This window comes from Ylistrum balloti, unplaced genomic scaffold, assembly GCF_031769215.1.
Source record: "Ylistrum balloti isolate Yb309-2 unplaced genomic scaffold, AGI_CSIRO_Ybal_v1 Utg370798, whole genome shotgun sequence".
Lineage (NCBI taxonomy): Eukaryota > Metazoa > Mollusca > Bivalvia > Pectinida > Pectinidae > Ylistrum > Ylistrum balloti.
In genome coordinates this window covers 118,289-144,602 of record NW_026782465.1, presented here as the reverse complement: position 1 = coordinate 144,602, position 26,314 = coordinate 118,289, and the positions used below count along the sequence as shown (strand labels likewise).

At 35.6% G+C, this 26,314-nt stretch overlaps 1 protein-coding gene across 1 annotated transcript in view; it reads left to right on the top strand.

Annotated features, from left to right (window-relative positions):
- The window catches only part of LOC132558575 (hemicentin-1-like), a 143,629-nt gene that overhangs the window by 46,903 nt on the left and 70,412 nt on the right, over positions 1 to 26,314 (top strand). Inside the window, exons 15-16 of the mRNA XM_060223160.1 lie at positions 652 to 951; positions 6,917 to 7,216. Of these exons, the coding sequence (XP_060079143.1) occupies positions 652 to 951; positions 6,917 to 7,216 (600 nt within the window). The remainder of the gene's footprint in view (positions 1 to 651; positions 952 to 6,916; positions 7,217 to 26,314) is intronic.

Below are 26,314 nucleotides of genomic sequence, written 5' to 3'. Positions count from 1 at the left end.
TATTGGTTTCCCTTGGTCCCTGGTTGTGCATTGTACCTTTTTTGGACTGATTTGAAATCAAGGTGGCCCACAGGCAGCTATCATGGATGTCGACAGTAATACAGCACAAGCATATCGTCCATTATCCACCTGTAACTGACTGCTACCTAATAATACTTTGGGATCTTTTTTAAATGATATTTGCTAATAGGTACTTAATAAAAATATCTTGTGCCATCATTGAGTACATTCAATGAAGACCAGTTCATGAACATTTACAACACCTGTAACAAACAAAAAACAATAAACAAATCTTCAAGAACTGAAAACAGATCATCAAATGGTAGGCGCCAAGATCCCTCTGGGATCTCTTGCTTTTTGTTAAGGGGAAAAACCATTGTTAATGATCTGTAGTTGAACACACTTTCGTGTCAATTATGGACTTAGGCTATTGACTTAATTGTATTGAGAGGAAAGTTATCACAATGAATACATAGACAAGTGAACCTGTCATTAAACCAATACTTAATACCATACACCTATAAAGATTTTTTTCAGAAATCCATCATGAAGGTACACATTTTCAGATTCTAATTTTCATCTAATATATCTTCAATAGAATGGTTCTGAAAGTATTAGGGATTATCACCAACCGATCACTTTTGTTGTCAGGTTTGCCAATCGTCACTATAGCCCAGACCAGCTACTCCGTTGTGACAGGACAAACGGTCACACTGGGATGTACAGTGACTGCCTCACCTTCACATAACAATGTTTTCTGGCAGCGTATAGTCAATGGTGTGCCTTCCACATTAACCACTGGCACCGGCAAATACTCTGGATCCACGGTCAATACTCCATCCCTGACCATCTTCAATGCTGCGGCCAGTGACAACGCCATATACACCTGTTCAGCCACAAATGCTGTAGGAACTGGAACCAGTGGTCAAACCACACTGACAGTGACAGGAAGTAAGGCCCATATAGAAGTCATTCCAGTTGATACTTGAAAATTGACTATGTGACTTGAGCAGACTGATATTGTGTTTTATCTATTTCAGGCCTCCCAGTGGTAACTGTTGCCCAGCCCACTTATACAGTCATTACAGGACAGACAGTGGTACTGGAATGTACTGTGAATGCTGATCCGGCCCACACACAGGTTATTTGGCAGCGCACAATAGGTACCACAACCAATAACGTTGCTATTGATGGAAGTAAATATCAGGGAGCTAACCCAACCATACCATCACTGACCATCACAAATGCTGCTGCATCAGACCAGGCTGTTTATTCATGTACTGCTACCAATGCTGTTGGTACAGGAACCAGTACCACAACTTCCCTAACTGTCACTGGAAGTAAGTTTATTCGATGTGATGTTTACCTATATGTTTAAATACAATTTTGATAATGCTTACATGTAAGTTACAGTTGGCATGTATTGCGAATTTCCACACCCATTTATACAAGTCTTTGTATTTCTTACTTCATTTCAAACTTTTAAGTAGGATAGGGTGGTATGAGGAAAATTAACTATAAATGTATGAATGATTACTGAAATCAAAAGTGTGATGTATATTGAGTTATTGAAACTTTGAAAATAACAAAGAAAACTTTTTTTCCAATCTTGCTAAACGTGGTCATGTAGAAATGCCACAATGTTGTATACTGATGTCAAGTTTTCCTTTCAAACAACGTCTTCAGAAGAAACATGTTTAGAATCAGGATGTTTGACTGCAAGGCTACTTGGATGAAGCCTGACAAAGTTTGTCAAAATATATGACCTTGATCCATATTGCAGGTCACACTTGTCAAATTTGATTAAGATTTAAAATGACATTTTGGGATGTATGATAATGTGACATCTACATTTATCTATTAAAAAGCATTAAATATCAGGTGAACAATGCGGGGCTATTGGGTGTCTTGTTTAATGGAAACCAAAGTTTGCCAAAAGCATGTACCAAGCTTTGGAGCTTATAGATCAACAAATTATATTCTTGACATCAAAACGCATAGATTATATATATATATTTATATATCCTCTTTGAATGAAATATCTGGTCATGACTAAACATGGGTAGAATGATAACATTTTATCAACAATTTTTCACTCAGACATGGACCACAAGTAGTTTTCTACGTAGCAAGTAATTATCTACAAGCAACATTACCATTTCTGTATAATTCTTGTACCAGCAACTGGTAGGTTTGGATGCTAATGTGAATAATTTGTTATCTCAGGATGTACAAAACAGATATGTTGTTGTTGCCTTTTTCCTAAATTCCTGCTTCATATAACATTCTCTGAATTTGTAAAAACTAGCAGGGTTTTTTTCCAAGAGAGAAAGAAACCTGCATGAGGGTAAGTTACTTGTAATAAACCTATAAAAATAGCAGTTTGTTTGATCATACCAGGGACCAATGTCATTTTCAAATAATTTTTGAACTCAAGAAAAGCATCTTGTCAAAATGCTCTGAGACAAACTAATACTTGATTTTATATAAATTAACACACGTTACAGAGTACAGTACATAGTTTATTTACCACTAATGCAAAGAATACAGATAATATTGGCATATTAGGAGCTACTCACTCTACACTACAATCTCACTGTATAAATTCAAAAATTCAATAAAACTGAAGAAGCTTCTCAATGAAAGTAGGAAAGCCGGGATAAATGAATATAGGTTATACTCATGCACCAGCTAGGCCCTCAAAGATATGATAGAAGCTGAGAATGTCTGGCTAGGCCCTCAATGATTGAGAGAAGCTTTGTAACATACTTGTGAACTTGAGAATATCCTGTTAACGAATAGACGATACTCTTGTACTAGCTAAGCCTTCAATTATCTTAGAGAAGCTGAATATGTCCCACTAGGCCCTCAGTGATATGAGAGAAGCTGAGTCATATCTGTAAAAGACTATTATTATGAGAATTTAATATCCATAAGGAAAGATTATGTTACACATGAGAGTGAGTGCCCCCAATGAATGATAGTAGATATCGATTAGAAATCAATGACATGATTAGCTGTGTAATGTTAAGTTTACATTGTACTGTATAGTATACATTGAAGCTAACAAAACATAACTGAAGTAGGTAAAATACATATATGGATGTAGAAAAATAAAAGAAAATAATTATACGCAGATAACAAAACCAGACTCTTAACTATTAGGGCTAAAACTAACACCAGAAAGTAACCAACTACTGGATGAAAACACCTGAACTACGAATGGAAGTCATATCCTTTTGAGTTTTCTGGATCGACATGGGGCTAATTCTAATATATCTATTGAAACAATCGGATGACCATCTGCCCAAGGCCTGGATTACATGGTCAAGGTGTGCATCTATCTCATTATAGCTTTCACTTTAGATTGGCCTCCGTTAATGATTTCCACAGTAGCTAAGTCATCACCGTGAAAAAGAATACGTTTCCGGCTCCAAAAATGGCCCCACAAAACACAGGCCATGACAATAGGATATAACTCGAAAAGTGCTATGGACGTTTCACCTGACAAAAGCTCTGCTGGAAATGTGCCCTGGAACCACTGATTCGGGTAAATAGCCCCAAAAGCTGTGTTAGTAGCATCAGTGAATAGATGAAGGTCCGCAGAAGTGGTAACACAATCATCCAAGAAGAACGAAACATCACTCCAGTTGTGCAAGAAGACTGCCCACAAAGTTAAGTCCGAAAGACATCCTTCTGTCAGTTTAACATAATAATGAAGCTTTCGTACTGTAGTAGAAAGTGATATTAAATGCGATACGAAAGAATGACCCGGTCGAATACATTGACCAGCAAAATTCATGTGCCCTAACAAACTGAGTAATTCACGTTTGGTACAGGACTTCCCGGTAAAAAATGACTCTAACTCAGTTATGATGCACGAGACTTTTTCAGTCTACATTCCATACGGCTTGAATATAGAATGACTCCTAAATACTCTAAGGCAATAAACTAAAAAATCAATCCCTAGTAACCGAAGCATTGGTTGATGCTGGTTCTATAACCAGGAAATCGTCAAGCAAGTATAAGATGTTAGTAATGCCATAATTATTGGTGGCGATCCAACACACGGCCTTTGAGAGGTTGTTGAAGAGTTTCGGACTAGAACGACTCCCAAACACTTATCTAGTAAAGAAATAATACTTATCTTCCCACTTGATACCATGTTACGGCCATAATTCTTCCTTAATAGGAAGGAGTTTAAAGGCATCTGTGATGTCAGTTTTCATCAACCAAGCATGGAGACCGAGCTTTTTAATGATAGAAATGGCATCATCTATGGTGATATACTTTAAGGAAGAAGTAGCCTTGTCAAATAGGCTATTCAAGCTAGGGCTATTCTAGTCACTGTGTGGTGCTGACATATCTACAATTAAATGTTTCTTCTTTGAGTACTTATGTTCAGCAAGGCCAGTTGGGTTAATACGGAAATTATGGAAGGGAATTCTGTGGAAAGATCCTAGTAAATATCCTTTCTCTACCTCCTTTTGCACTAAACCTGCCACACTAGTTGGATCCTGGGAAGCTGACCTTAGATTTTTGCACTCCATAGAATTAACGGATAAAGATTGAAGCCCAGTTTCAAAACCCAAGGTTAGGCCTTGTAATAGGTGGTTGATGAAGCTTTTATCAGGATGATGCTCCAGTTCAAGTTTCAAAGCTATTGTGTTAATAAGTGTAGTGGTAGTATGAAACGATGTTAGTTTTTCTTGCTGTGAGGCTGCATACTCTCTAAAGGGCATGCTGATTGAGAGTGGTTGCCCTTGCAATTTAGATAGGTGTGACATATGGGCAAGAGAAAATTTTGCAGCCCATATTGCCATTTAAGTTATTACACACTTCACGTCCTTCATGATACACTCGCGGAAGACCATGGCTCTCTGCGTTAGAATTGGCGTTATATTTTGATTCCGACTTGTTGACACCATTTGCTTTGCTAGCTGATCTGTGATTGTGTAAGTCTTTGGCACATAGCGGGCAAAAAGAAGAAGTGTGAAGAGTACTGTCACAAAGAGTGCAGACTATAGGTCACTGGTTTGCAAAAGGCATGAGGGACGAGGCGTGATTGTGTATTTCCAACCTGCTTTCAAGTCTCTGATAGCACTGTTGCAGATTTGCAATGCTTTCTGCTAGACTTTAAACCATATCCACTAGCTGGTTAGTCATTGTACCGGAACTCGATATGTTTGCGGAAGTTCCTGTGTCTGAACGTGTGGCATTTTGGTATACCTCACCTCTAGACTGGTGTGCGACAGTGACACCGTTCCACGCTTCCCACAACTTTTTTACAAGCACCATACGCCTTGACGAACTTTTAAAAGACACATCCAGACGTCGTTATTCTTCCTGCAAACGGGAAATTGTCCAGTTCTGCAGAATTTCTGGATCGTAAAGTGTAAGCCTTGCTGTCTTGCGTTTAGTTCCCATTGTTAAGTGATTGTCTTACAATGTAATTAAATGAGGTGACGTAGGAGTAGTTAGCACACTCTCTCTGCAAAGTCTTTCAATGTTCACACAAAACGACACACTTAAAAACATGAACTGTGAGATAATTCACAATCAAGTTGTATGGTGGCGAAATTCAACGTAATCCTCAATATAGGCCATTCAGATCACCTACGACTGATGTTTGTCATAACTTTAGTAATGGCAGCGATACTAGGTTAGCCTGGTAGAAAGGAATGCGCGTTAAACTCCAAGTCTGTGAGCCGAAACGGGCCTACACAAAAAAATTATGCAATGATGGGATATATGGTTAAGTGCTTTGCAGATCTATCAAAGAGATAATCCAAATTATTTGACGTAAATGAAAAAGCAAAATCTAGGTGTGAAATCCCACACCTTAAATAAAAAACTGAGGGGATGCACACACTGTAGCAAGGGATCCCTCAGGGTTTCTTCTGATTGGTAAAATTTACATCCCCCTTAACTCATTAGTATATACAATGTAAACAACTCCTATAGATGAACATAGTAATTATAACCATACACATATTACAGCTATCAAAGTACATTTGCAGGAAAGAAGATTCAAAAATTGTATATAAACTATGATTTAAAAAACATTTAAATTATCATATTGTGGAAGTTGTAAAAAAATATGTGAATGTTGCTGATTTAGAAAATATCTGTTGATATTAAAAGGGGACCTATTTTCTCACAGGAAGAACTATTCACAGGTGTTGCAACGATTTATATGAACTTATTTGATATTGATGTCACACTTTCATAGACTAGATCTAGTCACTTGAGTTTGGCTGGACATAAATTCTGTATTCTGACATGAAATTAAACATATCTAACTTGTTCAGGTTGCCACTTTGATCAGGAAGCCTGGAAATGCCTTGAAAACTTCAAACTAGCTTGCTTTGATAAAAGAACAAAATACAATTAAAGATGTTAAATATATATGATAATCAACATTGGTGTTAGATATTGTCTTCAAGCTCTCTAATCCCACTAAATATTACAGAGTACTAAACATTATCATTGGAATTGAAATAGAATCAGATAGTGAACTGTTTTTTTTAAATTCACCAATTACCAACACTACATGATTAATACAGCATTGTGCTCAATAGGGATATTGGAATGAAATTTGAGACTATGTAGTGGTATTGTTCATGTTATTAGGTTAACTTAGCTTTCAGCTTAAATCAAGCAAATCTGCTGTCACAGACTCAACTGTAAAAATTACACCTTGAAATCCAGAAAAACTCTTGGCTCAACACTTTTCATTAGGTATGCTATATTTATATATTTAATCATGCTGACAGATCTCGTTTTCTATTGGAGAAAATTATCAATAAATTGAAATCAGCAGAGTGATTGAAAATATATTGCCTATAAATTGAGCCCTCATTGATACTGATGATTTCTGGGACATTTGACAAATTTGTCTGATGTTGAATTTCAGGTATTCCTGTTGTAACAATTGCTCAGACGACATACTCAGTAACAACTGGCTCCACGGTTACCCTACAATGTACAGTGACTGCAGATCCAGCTCACAACTCTGTCTTCTGGCAGAAAATCACCAACGGTGTCACCTCTAATATTGTTACTGACGGCAACAACTATGATGGCTCATCTGTGAATTCCCCAAGTTTAATCATTTACAATGCTAATTCAGGAGATGAGGGAGCATATATTTGTTTTGCCACCAACATTGTTGGAACAGGTCAAAGCAGTCAAACTACCCTGGATGTAACAGGAAGTAAGGAAACCATAAACATAAAGATGTGTAGAGTCAGGATCATAGAGGTTATAGTTAAGGATGTGTAGAGTCAGTATTATAAGATTTTATAGTTAAGGATGAGTAGAGTCAGGATCATAGACTTTATAGTTAAGGATGTGTACTAAGGATCATAGAGTTTATAGTTAAGATGTGTAGTCAGGATCATAGAGTTTATAGCTAAGGATGTGTAGAGTCAGGATCATAGAGTTTATAGTTAAGGATGTGTACTCAGGATCATAGAGTTTATAATTAAGGATGTGTAGTCAGGATCAGAGAGTTCATAGTTAAAGATGTGTAGAGTAATGTTCACAGAGTTTATAGTTAAGGATGTGTAGTCAGGTTCATAGAGTTTATAGTTAAGGATGTGTGGTCAGGATCGTAGAGTTTATAGTTAAGGTTGTGTAGTCAGGATCATAGAGTTTATAGTTAATGATATGTAGTCAGGATCATAGAGTTTATAGTTAAGGATGTGTAGTCAGGATCATAGAGTTTATAGTTAAGGATGTGTAGAGTCAGGATCATAGAGTTTATAGTTAAGGATGTGTAGTCAGGATCATAGAGTTTATAGTTAAGGATGTGTAGTCAGGATCATAGAGTTTATAGTTAAGGATGTGTAGTCAGGATCATAGAGTTTATAGTTAAGGATATAGTTAAGGATGTGTAGAGTCAGGATCATAGAGTTTATAGTTAAGGATGTGTAGTCTGGATCATAGAGTTTATAGTTAAGGATGTGTGTAGATTCAGGATCATAGAGTTTATAGTTAAGGATGTGTAGTCTGGATCATAGAGTTTATAGTTAAGGATGTGTGTAGAGTTTATAGTTAAGGATGTGTAGTCAGGATCATAGAGTTTATAGTTAAGGATGTGAAGATTAAGGTTAATAGAGTTTATAGTTAAGGATGTGTAGAGTCAGGATCATAGAGTTTATAGTTAAGGATGTGTAGTCAGGATCATAGAGTTTATAGTTAAGGATGTGTAGTCAGGATCATAGAGTTTATAGTTAAGGATGTGTAGTCAGGATCATAGAGTTTATAGTTAAGGATGTGTAGTCAGGATCATAGAGTTTATAGTTAAGGATGTGTAGTCAGGATCATAGAGTTTATAGTTAAGGATGTGTAGAGTCAGGATCATAGAGTTTATATTTAAGGATGTGTATAGTCAGGATCATAGAGTTTATAGTTAAGGATGTGTAGTCAGGATCATAGAGTTTATAGTTAAGGATGTGTAGTCAGGATCATAGAGTTTATAGTTAAGGATGTGTAGTCAGGTTCATAGAGTTTATAGTTAAGGATGTGTAGTCAGGATCACAGAGTTCATAGTTAAGGATGTGTAGTCAGGATCATAAGAGTTCATAGTTAAGGATGTGTAGAGTAAGGTTCATAGAGTTTATAGTTAAGGATGTGTAGTCAGGATCATAGAGTTTATAGTTAAGGATGTGTGTAGAGTCAGGATCATAGAGTTTATGGATGTGTAGTCAGGATCATAGAGTTTATAGTTAAGGATGTGTAGTCAGGATCATAGAGTTTATAGTTAAGGATGTGTAGAGTCAGGATCATAGAGTTTATAGTTAAGGATGTGTAGTTCAAGTTTATAGTTAAGGATGTGTAGTCAGGATCATAGAGTTTATAGTTAAGGATGTGTAGTCTGGATCATAGAGTTTATAGTTAAGGATGTGTAGTCAGGATCATAGAGTTTATAGTTAAGGATGTGTAGTCAGGATCATAGAGTTTATAGTTAGGTATATTAAGTCAGGATCATAGAGTTTATAGTTAAGGATGTGTAGTCAGGATCATAGAGTTTATAGTTAAGGATGTGTGTAGAGTCAGGATCATAGAGTTTATAGTTAAGGATATGAAGATTAAGGTTAATAGAGTTTATAGTTACGGATGTGTAGAGTCAGTATTATAAAAGTTTATAGTTAAGGATGTGTAGAGTCAGGATCATAGAGTTTATAGTTAAGGATGTGTAGTCAGGATCATAGAGTTTATAGTTAAGGTTGTGTAGTCAGGATCATAGAGTTGATAGTTAAGGTTGTGTAGTCAGGATCATAGAGTTTATAGTTAAGGTTGTGTAGTCAGGATCATAGAGTTGATAGTTAAGAATGTGTAGTCAGGATCATAGAGTTTATAGTTAAGGATGTGTAGTCAGGATCACAGAGTTCATAGTTAAGTATGTGTAGTCAGGATCATAGAGTTTATAGTTAAGGATGTGTAGAGTCAGTATTATAAAAGTTTATAGTTAAGGATGTGTAGAGTCAGGATCGTAGAGTTTATAGTTAAGGATGTGTAGTCAGGATCATAGAGTTTATAGTTAAGGATGTGTAGAGTCAGGATCATAGAGTTTATAGTTAAGGATGTGTAGGATCATAGAGTTTATAGTTAAGGATGTGTATAGAAGGATAGGTTCATAGAGTTTATAGTTAAGGATGTGTAGTCAGGATCATAGAGTTTATAGTTAAGGATGTGTAGTCAGGATCATAGAGTTTATAGTTAAGGATGTGTAGTCAGGATCATAGAGTTTATAGTTAAGGATGTGTAGTCAGGATCATAGAGTTTATAGTTAAGGATGTGTAGAGTCAGGATCATAGAGTTTATAGTTAATGATGTGTAGTCAGCATCATAGTAATGTGTAGTCAGGATGTGTAGAGGATCAGGATCATAGAGTCTGTAGTTAAAGATGTGTAGTCAGGATCATAGAGTTTATAGTTAAGGATGTGTAGAGTCAGTCATAGAGTTTATAGTTAAGGATATGTAGTCAGGTTCATAGAGTTTATAGTTAAGGATGTGTGGTCAGGATCGTAGAGTTTATAGTTAAGGATATGTAGTCAGGTTCATAGAGTTTATAGTTAAGGATGTGTGGTCAGGATCGTAGAGTTTATAGTTAAGGTTGTGTAGTCAGGATCATAGAGTTTATAGTTAAGGATGTGTAGTCAGGATCATAGAGTTTATAGTTAAGGATGTGTAGTCAGGATCATAGAGTTTATAGTTAAGGATGTGTAGTCAGGATCATAGAGTTTATAGTTAAGGATGTGTAGTCAGGATCATAGAGTTTATAGTTAAGTATATCAAGTCAGGATCATAGAGTTTATAGTTAAGGATGTGTAGTCATAGAGTTTATAGTTAATGATATGTAGTCAGGATCATAGAGTTTATAGTTAAGGATGTGTGGTCAGGATCGTAGAGTTTATAGTTAAGGATATGTAGTCAGGATCATAGAGTTTATAGCTAAGAATGTGTAGAGTCAGGATCATAGAGTTTATAGTTAAGGATGTGTAGTCAGGATCATAGAGTTTATAGTTAAGGATGTGTAGTCAGGATCATAGAGTTTATAGTTAGGTATATCAAGTCAGGATCATAGAGTTTATAGTTAAGGATGTGTAGTAAGGATCATAGAGTTCATAGTTAAGGATGTGTAGTCAGGATCATAGAGTTTATAGTTAAGGATGTGTAGTCAGGATCATAAGAGTTTATAGTTAAGGATGTGTAGAGTCAGGATCATAGAGTTTAGAGTTTAAGGATGTGTAGTCAGGATGTAGAGTTTATAGTTAAGGATGTGTAGGGATCATAGAGTTTATAGTTAAGGATGTGTAGTCAGGATCATAGAGTTTATAGTTAAGGATGTGTAGAGTCAGGATCATAGAGTTTATAGTTAAGGATGTGTAGTCAGGATCATAGAGTTTATAGTTAAGGATGTGTAGTCAGGATCATAGAGTTTATAGTTAATGATGTGTAGTCAGGATCATACAGTTTATAGTTAAGGATATGTAGTCATGATCATATAGTTTATAGTTAAGGATGTGTACTCAGGATCATAGAGTTTATAATTAAGGATGTGTAGTCAGGATCAGAGAGTCAGAGAGTTTATAGCTAAGGATGTGTGTAGAGTCAGGATCATAGAGTTTATAGTTAAGGATGTGAAGATTAAGGTTAATAGAGTTGATAGTTAAGGATGTGTAGAGTCAGTATTATAAGAGTTTAAAGTTAAGGATGTGTAGTCAGGATCATAGAGTTTATAGTTAAGGATGTGTGTAGAGTCAGGATCATAGAGTTTATAGTTAAGGATGTGTAGTCAGGAGGATCGTAGAGTTTATAGTTAAGGATATGTAGTCAGGATCATAGAGTTTATAGCTAAGAATGTGTAGAGTCAGGATCATAGAGTTTATAGTTAAGGATGTGTACTCAGGATCATAAAGTTTATAGTTAAGGATGTTTAGTCAGGATAATAGAGTTCATAGTGAAGGATGTGTAGAGTAAGGTTAATAGAGTTCATAGTTAAGGATTTGTAGAGTCAGGATCATAGAGTTTATAGTTAAGGATGTGTAGTCAGGATCAAAGAGTTGATAGTTAAGGATGTGTGTAGAGTCAGGATCATAGAGTTTATAGTTAAGGATGTGAAGATTAAGGTTAATAGAGTTTATAGCTAAGGATGTGTAGAGTCAGGATCATAGAGTTTATAGTTAATGATATGTAGTCAGGTTCATAGAGTTTATAGTTAAGGATGTGTGGTCAGGATCGTAGAGTTTATAGTTAAGGATATGTAGTCAGGTTCATAGAGTTTATAGTTAAGGATGTGTGGTCAGGATCATAGAGTTTATAGTTAGGTATATCAAGTCAGGATCATAGAGTTTATAGTTAGGTATATCAAGTCAGGATCATAGTGTTTATAGTTAAGGATGTGTAGTCAGGATCATAGAGTTTATAGTTAAGGATGTGTAGTCAGGATCATAGAGTTTATAGTTAGGTATATCAAGTCAGGATCATAGAGTTTATAGTTAAGGATGTGTAGTAAGGATCATAGAGTTCATAGTTAAGAATGTGTAGAGTAAGGTTCATAGAGTTCATAGTTAAGGATGTGTAGTCAGGATCATAAGAGTTTATAGTTAAGGATGTGTAGAGTCAGGATCATAGAGTTTATAGTTAAGGATGTGTAGTCTGGATCATAGAGTTTATAGTTAAGGATGTGTGTAGATTCAGGATCATAGAGTTTAGAGTTAAGGATGTGAAGATTAAGGTTAACAGAGTTTATAGTTAATGATGTGTAGTCAGGATCATAGAGTTTATAGTTAAGGATGTGTAGAGTCAGGATCATAGAGTTTATAGTTAAGGATATGTAGTCAGGATCATATAGTCTGTAGTTAAGTACGTGTAGTCAGGATCATAGAGTTTATAGTTAAGGATGTGTAGAGTCAGGATCATAGAGTTTATAGTTAATGATATGTAGTCAGGTTCATAGAGTTTATAGTTAAGGATGTGTAGTCAGGATCATAGAGTTTATAGTTAAGGATGTGTAGTCAGGATCATAGAGTTTATAGTTAAGGATGTGTAGAGTCAGGATCAGAGAGTTTATATTTAAGGATGTGTACTCAGGATCGTAAAGTTTATAGTTAAGGATGTGTAATCAGGATAATAGAGTTCATAGTGAAGGATGTGTAGAGTAAGGTTAATAGAGTTCATAGTTAAGGATTTGTAGAGTCAGGATCATAGAGTTTATAGTTAAGGATGTGTAGAGTCAGGATCATAGAGTTTATAGTTAAGAATGTGTAGTCAGGATCAAAGAGTTGATAGTTAAGGATGTGTGTAGAGTCAGGATCATAGAGTTTATAGTTAAGGATGTGTGTAGATTCAGGATCATAGAGTTTATAGTTAAGGATGTGTAGAGTCAGGATCATAGAGTTTATAGTTAAGGATGTGTGTAGATTCAGGATCATAGAGTTTATAGTTAAGGATATGAAGATTAAGGTTAATAAAGTTTATAGTTAAGGATGTGTAGAGTCAGTATTATAAAAGTTTATAGTTAAGGATGTGTAGAGTCAGGATCGTAGAGTTTATAGTTAAGGATGTGTAGTCAGGATCATAGAGTTTATAGTTAAGGATGTGTAGTCAGGATCATAGAGTTTATAGTTAAGGATGTGTAGTCAGGATCATAGAGTTTATAGTTAAGGATGTGTAGTCAGGATCATAGAGTTTATAGTTAAGGATGTGTAGTCAGGATCATAGAGTTTATAGTTAAGGATGTGTAGTCAGGATCATAGAGTTTATAGTTAAGGATGTGTAGTCAGGATCATAGAGTTTATAGTTAAGGATGTGTAGAGTCAGGATCATAGAGTTTATAGTTAAGGTTGTGTAGTCAGGATCATAGAGTTGATAGTTAAGGTTGTGTAGTCAGGATCATAGAGTTTATAGTTAAGGTTGTGTAGTCAGGATCATAGAGTTGATAGTTAAGAATGTGTAGTCAGGATCATAAGAGTTTATAGTTAAGGATGTGTGTAGATTCAGGATCATAGAGTTTATAGTTAAGGATGTGTAGAGTCAGGATCATAGAGTTTATAGTTAAGGATGTGTAGTCAGGATCATAAGAGTTTATAGTTAAGGATGTGTAGAGTCAGGATCATAGAGTTTATAGTTAAGGATGTGTAGTCTGGATCATAGAGTTTATAGTTAAGGATGTGTAGTCAGGATCATAGAGTTTATAGTTAAGGTTGTGTAGTCAGGATCATAGAGTTTATAGTTAAGGTTGTGTAGTCAGGATCATAGAGTTGATAGTTAAGGTTGTGTAGTCAGGATCATAGAGTTTATAGTTAAGGATGTGTAGTCAGGATCATAGAGTTTATAGTTAAGGATGTGTAGAGTCAGGATCAGAGAGTTTATATTTAAGGATATGTACTCAGGATCATAAAGTTTATAGTTAAGGATGTTTAATCAGGATAATAGAGTTCATAGTGAAGGATGTGTAGTCAGGATCATAGAGTTTATAGTTAAGGATGTGTAGAGTCAGGATCATAGAGTTTATAGTTAAGGATGTGTGTAGAGTCAGGATCATAGAGTTTATAGTTAAGGATGTGAAGATTAAGGTTAATAGAGTTTATAGTTAAGGATGTGTAGAGTCAGGATCATAGAGTTTATAGTTAAGGATGTGTAGTCAGGATCATAGAGTTTATAGTTAAGGTTGTGTAGTCAGGATCATAGAGTTGATAGTTAAGGTTGTGTAGTCAGGATCATAGAGTTTATAGTTAAGGATGTGTAGTTAAGGATTTATAGTTAAGGATGTGTAGTCAGGATCATAGAGTTTATAGTTAAGGATGTGTGTAGAGTCAGGATCATAGAGTTTATAGTTAAGTATATCAAGTCAGGATGTGTACTCAGGATCATAGAGTTTATAATTAAGGATGTGTAGTCAGGATCATAGAGTTCATAGTTAAGGATGTGTAGAGTAAGGTTCATAGAGTTTATAGTTAAGGATGTGTAGTCAGGATCACAGAGTTCATAGTTAAGGATGTGTAGTCAGGATCATAAGAGTTTATAGTTAAGGATGTGTAGAGTCAGGATCATAGAGTTTATAGTTAAGGATGTGTAGTCAGGATCATAGAGTTTATAGTTAAGGATGTGTACTCAGGATCATAGAGTTTATAGTTAAGATTGTGTAGTCAGTATTATAAGAGTTTAAAGTTAAGGATGTGTAGTCAGGATCATAGAGTTTATAGTTAAGGATGTGTGTAGAGTCAGGATCATAGAGTTTATAGTTAAGTATATCAAGTCAGGATGTGTACTCAGGATCATAGAGTTTATAATTAAGGATGTGTAGTCAGGATCATAGAGTTTATAAGTTGTAAGTCAGGATGAGTTTATAGTTAAGGATGTGTAGTCAGGATCATAGAGTTTATAGTTAAGGATGTGTAGTCAGGATCATAGAGTTTATAGTTAAGGATGTGTAGTCAGGATCATAGTTTATAGTTAAGGATGTGTAGTCAGGATCATAGAGTTTATAGTTAAGGATGTGTAGTCAGGATCATAGAGTTTATAGTTAAGGATGTGTAGTCAGGATCATAGAGTTTATAGTTAAGGATGTGTAGAGTCAGGATCATAGAGTTTATAGTTAAGGATGTGTAGTCAGGATCATAGAGTTTATAGTAAAGGATGTGTAGAGTCAGGATCATAGAGTTTATAGTTAAGGATGTGTAGAGTCAGGATCATAGAGTTTATAGTTAAGGATGTGTAGTCAGGATCATAGAGTTTATAGTTAAGGATGTGTAGAGTCAGGATCATAGAGTTTATAGTTAATGATGTGTAGTCAGCATCATAGAGTCTGTAGTTTACTACAGGTACAGAATTACACCACTTTACTACAGGTACAGAATCACACTACTTTACTGCAAGTACAGAATCACACCACTTTACTACAGGTACAGAATTACATCACTTTACTCAATGGATAGAATTACACCACTTTTTGTTAGGTACAGAATTACACCACTTTACTACAGGTACAGAATCACACCACTTTACTTCAAGTACAGAATTATACCTCCTTACTAAAGGTACAGAGTCACACCACTTTACTACAGGTACAGAATTACACCACTTTACTACAGGTACAGAATCACACCACTTTACTTCAAGTACAGAATTACACCACTTTACTACAGGTACAGAATTACACCACTTTACTACAGGTACAGAGTCACACTACTTTACTACAGGTACAGAATCACACTACTTTACTAGCGGTACAGAATCACACCACTTTACTACAGGTACAGAATTATACCTCCTTACTAAAGGTACAGAGTCACACCACTTTACTACAGGTACAGAATCACACCACTTTACTACAGGTACAGAATTACACCACTTTACTACAGGTACAGAATCACACCACTTTACTACAGGTACAGAATTACACCACTTTACTACAGGTACAGAATTACACCACTTTACTACAGGTACAGAATTACATCACTTTACTCAATGGATAGAATTACACCACTTTTTGTTAGGTACAGAATTACACCACTTTACTACAGGTACAGAATTACACCACTTTACTACAGGTACAGAATCACACTACTTTACTCCTGGTAGAGAATTGCACCACTTCACTACAGGTACAGAGTCACACCACTTTACGACAGGTACAGAATTACACGACTTTACTACAGGTACAGAGTCACACCACTTTACTACAGGTACAGAATTACACCACTTTACTACAGGTACAGAATTACACCACTTTACTACAGGTACAGAATTACACCACTTTACTACAGGTACAGAATTACACCACTTTACTACAGGTACAGAATTACACCACTTTACTACAGGTACAGAATTACACCACTTTACTACAGGTACAGAATTACACCACTTTACTACAGGTACAGAATCACACCACTTTACTACAGGTACAAAATTATACCACTTTACTACAGGTACAGAATTACACTACTTTACTGCAAGTACAGAATCACACCACTTTACTACAGGTACAGAATTACATCACTTTACTACAGGTACAGAATTACACCACTTTACTACAGGTACAGAATTACACCACTTTACTACAGGTACAGAATTACACCACTTTACTACAGGTACAGAATTACACCACTTTACTACAGGTACAGAATTACACCACTTTACTACAGGTAACACACCACTTTACTACAGGTACAGAATTATACCTCCTTACTAAAGGTACAGAGTCACACCACTTTACTACAGGTACAGAATTACACCACTTTACTACAGGTACAGAATCACACCACTTTACTACAGGTACAGAATTACACCACTTTACTACAGGTACAGAATTACACCACTTTACTACAGGTACAGAATCACACCACTTTACTACAGGTACAGAATTACACCACTTTACTACAGGTACAAAATTACACCACTTTACTACAGGTACAGAATTACACCACTTTACTACAGGTACAGAATTGCACCACTTTACTACAGGTACAGAATTACAACACTTTACTACAGGTACAGAATTACACCACTTTACTACAGGTACAGAATCACACCACTTTACTACAGGTACAGAATCACACCACTTTACTACAGGTACAGAATCACACCACTTTACTACAGGTACAGAATCACACCACTTTACTACAGGTACAGAATCACACTACTTTACTACAGGTACAGAATCACACTACTTTACTAATGGTACAGAATCACACCACTTTACTACAGGTACAGAATTACACCACTTTACTACAGGTACAGAATTACACCACTTTACTACAGGTACAAAATTACACCACTTTACTACAGGTACAGAATCACACTACTTTACTGCAAGTACAGAATCACACCACTTTACTACAGGTACAGAATTACATCACTTTACTACAGGTACACCACTTTACTACAGGTACAGAATTACACCACTTTACTACAGGTACAGAATTACACCACTTTACTACAGGTACAGAATTACACCACTTTACTACAGGTACAGAATCACACCACTTTACTACAGGTACAGAATTACACCACTTTACTACAGGTACAGAATCACACCACTTTACTACAGGTACAGAATCACACCACTTTACTACAGGTACAGAATTACACCACTTTACTACAGGTACAGAATTACACCACTTTATTACAGGTACAGAATTACACCACTTTACTACAGGTACAGAATTACACCACTTTACTACAGGTACAGAATTACACCACTTTACTACAGGTACAGAATTACACCACTTTACTACAGGTACAGAATCACACCACTTTACTACAGGTACAGAATTACACCACTTTACTACAGGTACAGAATCACACCACTTTACTACAGGTACAGAATCACACCGCTTTACTCCATGGACAGAATCACACCACTTTACTACAGGTACAGAATTACACCACTTTACTACAGGTACAGAATCACACCACTTTACTACAGGTACAGAATTACACCACTTTACTACAGGTACAGAATCACACCACTTTACTACAGGTACAGAATTACACCACTTTACTACAGGTACAGAATTACACCACTTTACTACAGGTACAGAATCACACCACTTTACTACAGGTACAGAATTACACCACTTTACTACAGGTACAGAATCACACCACTTTACTACAGGTACAGAATTACACCACTTTACTACAGGTACAGAATTACACCACTTTACTACAGGTACAGAATTACACCACTTTACTACAGGTACAGAATTACACCACTTTACTACAGATTACACCACTTTACTACAGGTACAGAATCACACCACTTTACTACAGGTACAGAATTACACCACTTTACTACAGGTACAGAATTACACCACTTTACTACAGGTACAGAATCACACCACTTTACTACAGGTACAGAATTATACCTCCTTACTAAAGGTACAGAATTACACCACTTTACTACAGGTACAGAATCACACCACTTTACTACAGGTACAGAATCACACCACTTTACTCCATGGACAGAATCACACCACTTTACTACAGGTACAGAATTACACCACTTTACTACAGGTACAGAATTACTACTTTACAGAATCACACCACTACAGAAATTACACCACTTTACTACAGGTACAGAATTACACCACTTTACTACAGGTACAGAATTACACCACTTTACTACAGGTACAGAATTACACACTTTACTACACTACAGGTACAGAATTACACCACTTTACTACAGGTACAGAATTACACCACTTTACTACAGGTACAAAATTTACACAGAATCACACCACTTTACTACAGGTACAGAATTACATCACTTTACTCAATGGATAGAATTACACCACTTTACTACAGGTACAGAATTACACCACTTTACTACAGGTACAGAATTACACCACTTTACTACAGGTACAGAATTACACCACTTTACTACAGGTACAGAATTACACCACTTTACTACAGGTACAGAATTACACCACTTTACTACAGGTACAGAATTACACTACTTTACTACAGGTACAGAGTCACACCACTTTACTACAGGTACAGAATTACACCACTTTACTACAGGTACAGAATCACACCACTTTACTACAGGTACAGAATCACACCACTTTACTACAGGTACAGAATCACACCACTTTACTTCAGGTACAGAATTACACCACTTTACTAGCGGTACAGAATCACACCACTTTACTACAGGTACAGAATTATACCTCCTTACTAAAGGTACAGAGTCACACCACTTTACTACAGGTACAGAATTACACCACTTTACTACAGGTACAGAATCACACCACTTTACTACAGGTACAAAATTATACCACTTTACTACAGGTACAGAATTACACTACTTTACTGCAAGTACAGAATTACACCACTTTACTACAGGTACAGAACACCACTTTACTACAGGTACCACTTTACTACAGGTACAGAAGCACACCACTTTACTACAGGTACAGAATCACACCGCTTTACTCCATGGACAGAATCACACCACTTTACTACAGGTACAGAATTACACCACTTTACTACAGGTACAGAATCACACCACTTTACTTCAAGTACAGAATTACACCACTTTACTACAGGTACAGAATTACACCACTTTACTACAGGTACAGAATTACACCACTTTACTACAGGTACAGAATCACACCACTTTACTACAGGTACAGAATTACACCACTTTACTACAGGTACAGAAGCACACCACTTTACTACAGGTACAGAATCACACCGCTTTACTCCATGGACAGAATCACACCACTTTACTACAGGTACAGAATTACACCACTTTACTACCACTTTACTACAGGTACAGAATTACACCACTTTACTACAGGTACAGAGTCACACTACTTTACTACAGGTACAGAATCACACTACTTTACTAGCTGTACAGAATTACACCACTTTACTACAGGTACAGAATCACACCACTTTACTACAGGTACAGAGTCACACTACTTTACTACAGGTACAGAATTACACCACTTTACTACAGGTACAGAATTACACAACTTTACTACAGGTACAGAATCACACCACTTTACTACAGGTACAGAATTACACCACTTTACTACAGGTACAGAATTACACCACTTTACTACAGGTACAGAATTACACCACTTTACTACAGGTACAGAATTACACCACTTTACTACAGGTACAGAATTACACCACTTTACTACAGGTACAGAATTACACCACTTTACTACAGGTACAGAATCACACCACTTTACTTCAAGTACAGAATTATACCTCCTTACTAAAGGTACAGAGTCACACCACTTTACTACAGGTACAGAATTACACCACTTTACTACAGGTACAGAATCACACCACGTACAGAATAACACCACATTACTACAGGTACAGAGTCACACTACTTTACTACAGGTACAGAATCACACTACTTTACTAGCGGTACATAATCACACCACTTTACTACAGGCACAGAATTATACCTCCTTACTAAAGGTACAGAGTCACACCACTTTACTACAGGTACAGAATTACACCACTTTACTACAGGTACAGAATTACACCACTTTACTACAGGTACAGAATCACACCACTTTACTACAGGTACAGAATTACACCACTTTACTACAGGTACAGAATCACACCACTTTACTACAGGTACAGAATCACACCACTTTACTACAGGTACAGAATCACACCACTTTACTACAGGTACAGAATTACACCACTTTACTACAGGTACAGAATTACACCACTTTACTACAGGTACCGAATCACACCACTTTACTACAGGTACAGAATTACACCACTTTACTACAGGTACAGAATCACACCACTTTACACCACTTTACTACAGGTACAGAATTGCACCACTTTACTACAGGTACAGAATTACACCACTTTACTACAGGTACAGACTTACACCACTTTACTACAGGTACAGAATCACACTACTTTACTAGCTGTACAGAATTACACCACTTTACTACAGGAACAGAATTAAACCTCCTTACTAAAGGTACAGAGTCACACCACTTTACTACAGGTACAGAATTACACCACTTTACTACAGGTACAGAATTACACCACTTTACTACAGGTACAGAATTACACCACTTTACTACAGGTACCGAATCACACCACTTTACTACAGGTACAGAATTACACCACTTTACTACAGGTACAAAATTACACCACTTTACTACAGGTACAGAATCACACTACTTTACTGCAAGTACAGAACACTTTACTACAGAATTTTTACTACAGGACAGAATTACACCACTTTACTACAGGTACAGAATTACACCACTTTACTACAGGTACAGAATTACACTACACTACAGGTACAGAATCACACCACTTTACTACAGGTACAGAATTACACCACTTTACTACAGGTACAGAATCACACCACTTTACTTCAAGTACAGAATTACACCACTTTACTACAGGTACAGAATTACACCACTTTACTACAGGTACAGAATTACACCACTTTACTACAGGTACAGAATTACACCACTTTACTACTTTACTACAGGTACAGAATCACACCACTACTACAGGTACAGAATTACACCTTTACTTTACACCACTTTATGTTAGGAACAGAATTACACCACTTTACTACAGGTACAGAATCACACCACTTTACTACAGGTACAGAATTACACCACTTTACTACAGGTACAGAATTACACCACTTTACTACAGGTACAGAATTACACCACTTTACTACAGGTACAGAATTACACCACTTTACTACAGGTACAGAATCACACCACTTTACTACAGGTACAGAATTACACCACTTTACTACAGGTACAGAATTACACCACTTTACTACAGGTACAGAATCACACCACTTTACTACAGGTACAGAATTACACCACTTTACTACAGGTACAGAATCACACCACTTTACTACAGGTACAGAATCACACCACTTTACTACAGGTACAGAATTACACCACTTTACTACAGGTACAGAATCACACCACTTTACTACAGGTACAGAATTACACCACTTTACTACAGGTACAGAATTACACCACTTTACTACAGGTACAGAATTACACCACTTTACTACAGGTACAGAATCACACCACTTTACTACAGGTACAGAATCACACCACTTTACTACAGGTACAGAATAACACCACTTTACTACAGGTACAGAATAACACCACTTTACTACAGGTACAGAATTACACCACTTTACTACAGGTACAGAATTACACCACTTTACTACAGGTACAGAATTACACCACTTTACTACAGGTACAGAATCATACTACTTTACTACAGGTACAGAATCACACTACTTTACTGCAAGTACAGAATCACACCACTTTACTACAGGTACAGAATCACACTACTTTACTACAGGTACAGAATCACACTACTTTACTAGCGGTACAGAATCACACCACTTTACTACAGGTACAGAATTATACCTCCTTACTAAAGGTACAGAGTCACACCACTTTACTACAGGTACAGAATTACACCACTTTACTACAGGTACAGAATTACACCACTTTACTACAGGTACAGAATCACACCACTTTACTACAGGTACAAAATTATACCACTTTACTACAGGTACAGAATCACACTACTTTACTACAGGTACAGAATTACACCACTTTACTACAGGTACAGAATTACACCACTTTACTACAGGTACAGAATAACACCACTTTACTACAGGTACAGAATCACACCACTTTACTACAGGTACAGAATTACACCACTTTACTACAGGTACAGAATTACACCACTTTACTACAGGTACAGAATCACACCACTTTACTACAGGTACAGAATCACACCACTTTACTACAGGTACAGAATTACACCACTTTACTACAGGTACAGAATTACACCACTTTACTACAGGTACAGAATTACACCACTTTACTACAGGTACAGAATTACACACACCACTTTACTACAGGTACAGAATTCACACCACTTTACTACAGGTACAGAATCACACCACTTTACTACAGGTACAGAATTACACCTTTACTACAGGTACAGAATCACACCACTTTACTACAGGTACAGAATTACACCACTTTACTACAGGTACAGAATTACACCACTTTACTACAGGTACAGAATTACACCACTTTACTACAGGTACAGAATTACACACTTTACTTTACTACAGGTACAGAATCACACCACTTTACTACAGGTATAGAATTACACCACTTTACTAGGTACAGAATTACACCACTTTACTACAGGTACAGAATTACACCACTTAACTACAGGTACAGAATTACACAACTTTACTACAGGTACAGAATCACACCAGTTTACTACAGGTACAGAATTACATCACTTTACTACAGGTACAGAATTACACCACTTTACTACAGGTACAGAATTACACCACTTTACTACAGGTACAGAATTACACCACTTTACTACAGGTACAGAATCACACCACTTTACTTAGGTACAGAATCACACCACTTTACTACAGGTACAGAATTACACCACTTTACTACAGGTACAGAATTACATCACTTTACTACAGGTACAGAATTACACCACTTTACTACAGGTACAGAATTACACCACTTTACTACAGGTACAGAATCACACCACTTTACTACAGGTACAGAATTACACCACTTTACTACAGGTACTTACTACAGGTACAGAATCACACCACTTTACTACAGGTACAAAATTATACCACTTTACTACAGGTACAGAATCACACTACTTTACTGCAAGTACAGAATCACACCACTTTACTACAGGTACAGAATTACACCACTTTACTACAGGTACAGAATTACACCACTTTACTACAGGTACAGAATTACACCACTTTACTACAGGTACAGAATTACACCACTTTACTACAGGTACAGAATCACACCACTTTACTACAGGTACAGAATTACACCACTTTACTACAGGTACAGAATCACACCACTTTACTACAGGTACAGAATTACACCACTTTACTACAGGTACAGAATTACACCACTTTACTACAGGTACAGAATTACACCACTTTACTACAGGTACAGAATCACACTACTTTACTACAGGTACAGAATTACACCACTTTACTACAAGGTACAGAATTACACCACTTTACTACAGGTACAGAATCACACTACTTTACTTCAAGTACAGAATTACACCACTTTACTACAGGTACAGAGTCACACTACTTTACTACAGGTACAGAATCACACTACTTTACTAGCGGTACAGAATCACACTACTTTACTACAGGTACAGAATCACACTACTTTACTTATGGTACAGAATCACACCACTTTACTACAGGTACAGAATTACACCACTTTACTACAGGTACAGAATCACACTACTTTACTGCAAGTACAGAATCACACCACTTTACTACAGGTACAGAATTACACCACTTTACTACAGGTACAGAATCACACCACTTTACTACAAGTACAGAATTACACCACTTTACTACAGGTACAGAATCACATACTTTACTAAGGTACAGAATCACACCACTTTTATATACAGTGTACAGAATTACATCACTTTACTGTTGTGTACACAGTATTACATATCTGTTGTGTATGTATATCATATGGGAATTCTATATTATATCTGTTGTGTAGCAGAATGCTGTATTATATCTGTTGTGTAACAGTATATATATCTGTTTTGTAACAGTATATTATATCTGTTGTGTAACAGAATTCTATATTATATCTGTTGTGTAACAATATATCATATCTGTTGTGTAACAGAATATATCATATCAGTTGTGTAACAGTATATAATATCTGTTGTGTAACTGTATATCATAGCTGTTGTGTAACAGAATTTTATATTATATCTGTTGTGTAACAGTATATCATATCTGTTGTGTAACTGTGTATTTTATCTGTTGTGTAACAGTATATTATATCTGTGTAACAGAATTATATATTATATCTGATGTGTAACAGAATTCTATATCATATCTGTTGTGTAACTGTATATTATATCTGTTGTGTAACAGAATGCTATATTATATCTGTTGTGTAACAGTATATCATATCTGTTTTGTAACAGTATATTATATCTCTTGTGTAACAGAATTCTATATTATATCTGTTGTGTAACAATATATCATATCTATTGTGTAACAGAATTCTATATTATATCTGTTGTGTAACAGTATATCATATCTGTTGTGTAACAGAATTCTATATTATATATGTTGTGTAACAGTATATTATATCTGTTGTGTAACAATATATCATATCTGTTGTGTAACAATATATTATATCTTTTGTGTAACAGATTTCTATATTATATCTGTTGTGTAACAAAATTCTATATCATATCTGTTGTGTAACAGTATATCATATCTGTTGTGTAACTGTATATTATATCTGTGTAACAGAATTCTGTATTATATCTATTGTGTAACAGAATTCTATATCATATCTGTTGTGTAACAGTATATAATATCTGTTGTGTAACTGTATGTATATTTTATTTGTTGTGTAACTGTATATCATAACTGTTGTGTAACAGTATATCATATCTGTTGTGTAACAGAATTCTATATCATATCTGTTGTGTAACAGTATATCATATCTGTTGTGTAACAGAATATATCATATCTGTTGTGTAACTGTATATTATATCTGTTGTGTAACAGAATTCTATATCATATCTGTTGTGTAACAGTATATCATATCTGTTGTGTAACAGTATATTATATCTGTGTAACAGAATTATATATTATATCTGTTGTATAACAGAATTTTATATCATATCTGTTGTGTAACTGTACATCATATCTGTTGTGTAACAGTATATTATATCTCTTGTGTAACAGAATTCTATATTATATCTGTTGTGTAACAGTATATCATATCTGTTGTGTAACTGTATATTAGATCTCTTGTGTAACAGAATTCTATATTATATCTGTTGTGTAACAGTATATCATATCTGTTGTGTAACTGTATATTTTATCTGTTGTGTAACTGTATATCATATCTGTTGTGTAACAGTATATTGTATCTGTTGTATAACAGAATTATATATCATATCTGTTGTGTAACTGTATATCATATCTGTTGTGTAACAGTATATTATATCTGTTGTGTAACAGAATTCTATATTATATCTGTTGTGTAACAGTATATCATATCTGTTGTGTAACAGTATATCATATCTGTTGTGTAACAGTCTATTATATCTGTTGTGTAACAGAATTCTATATTATTTCTGTTGTGTAACAGAATTCTATATTATATCTGTTGTGTAACAGTATATAATATCTGTTGTGTAACAGTATATGATATCTGTTGTGTAACTGTATATTTTATCTGTT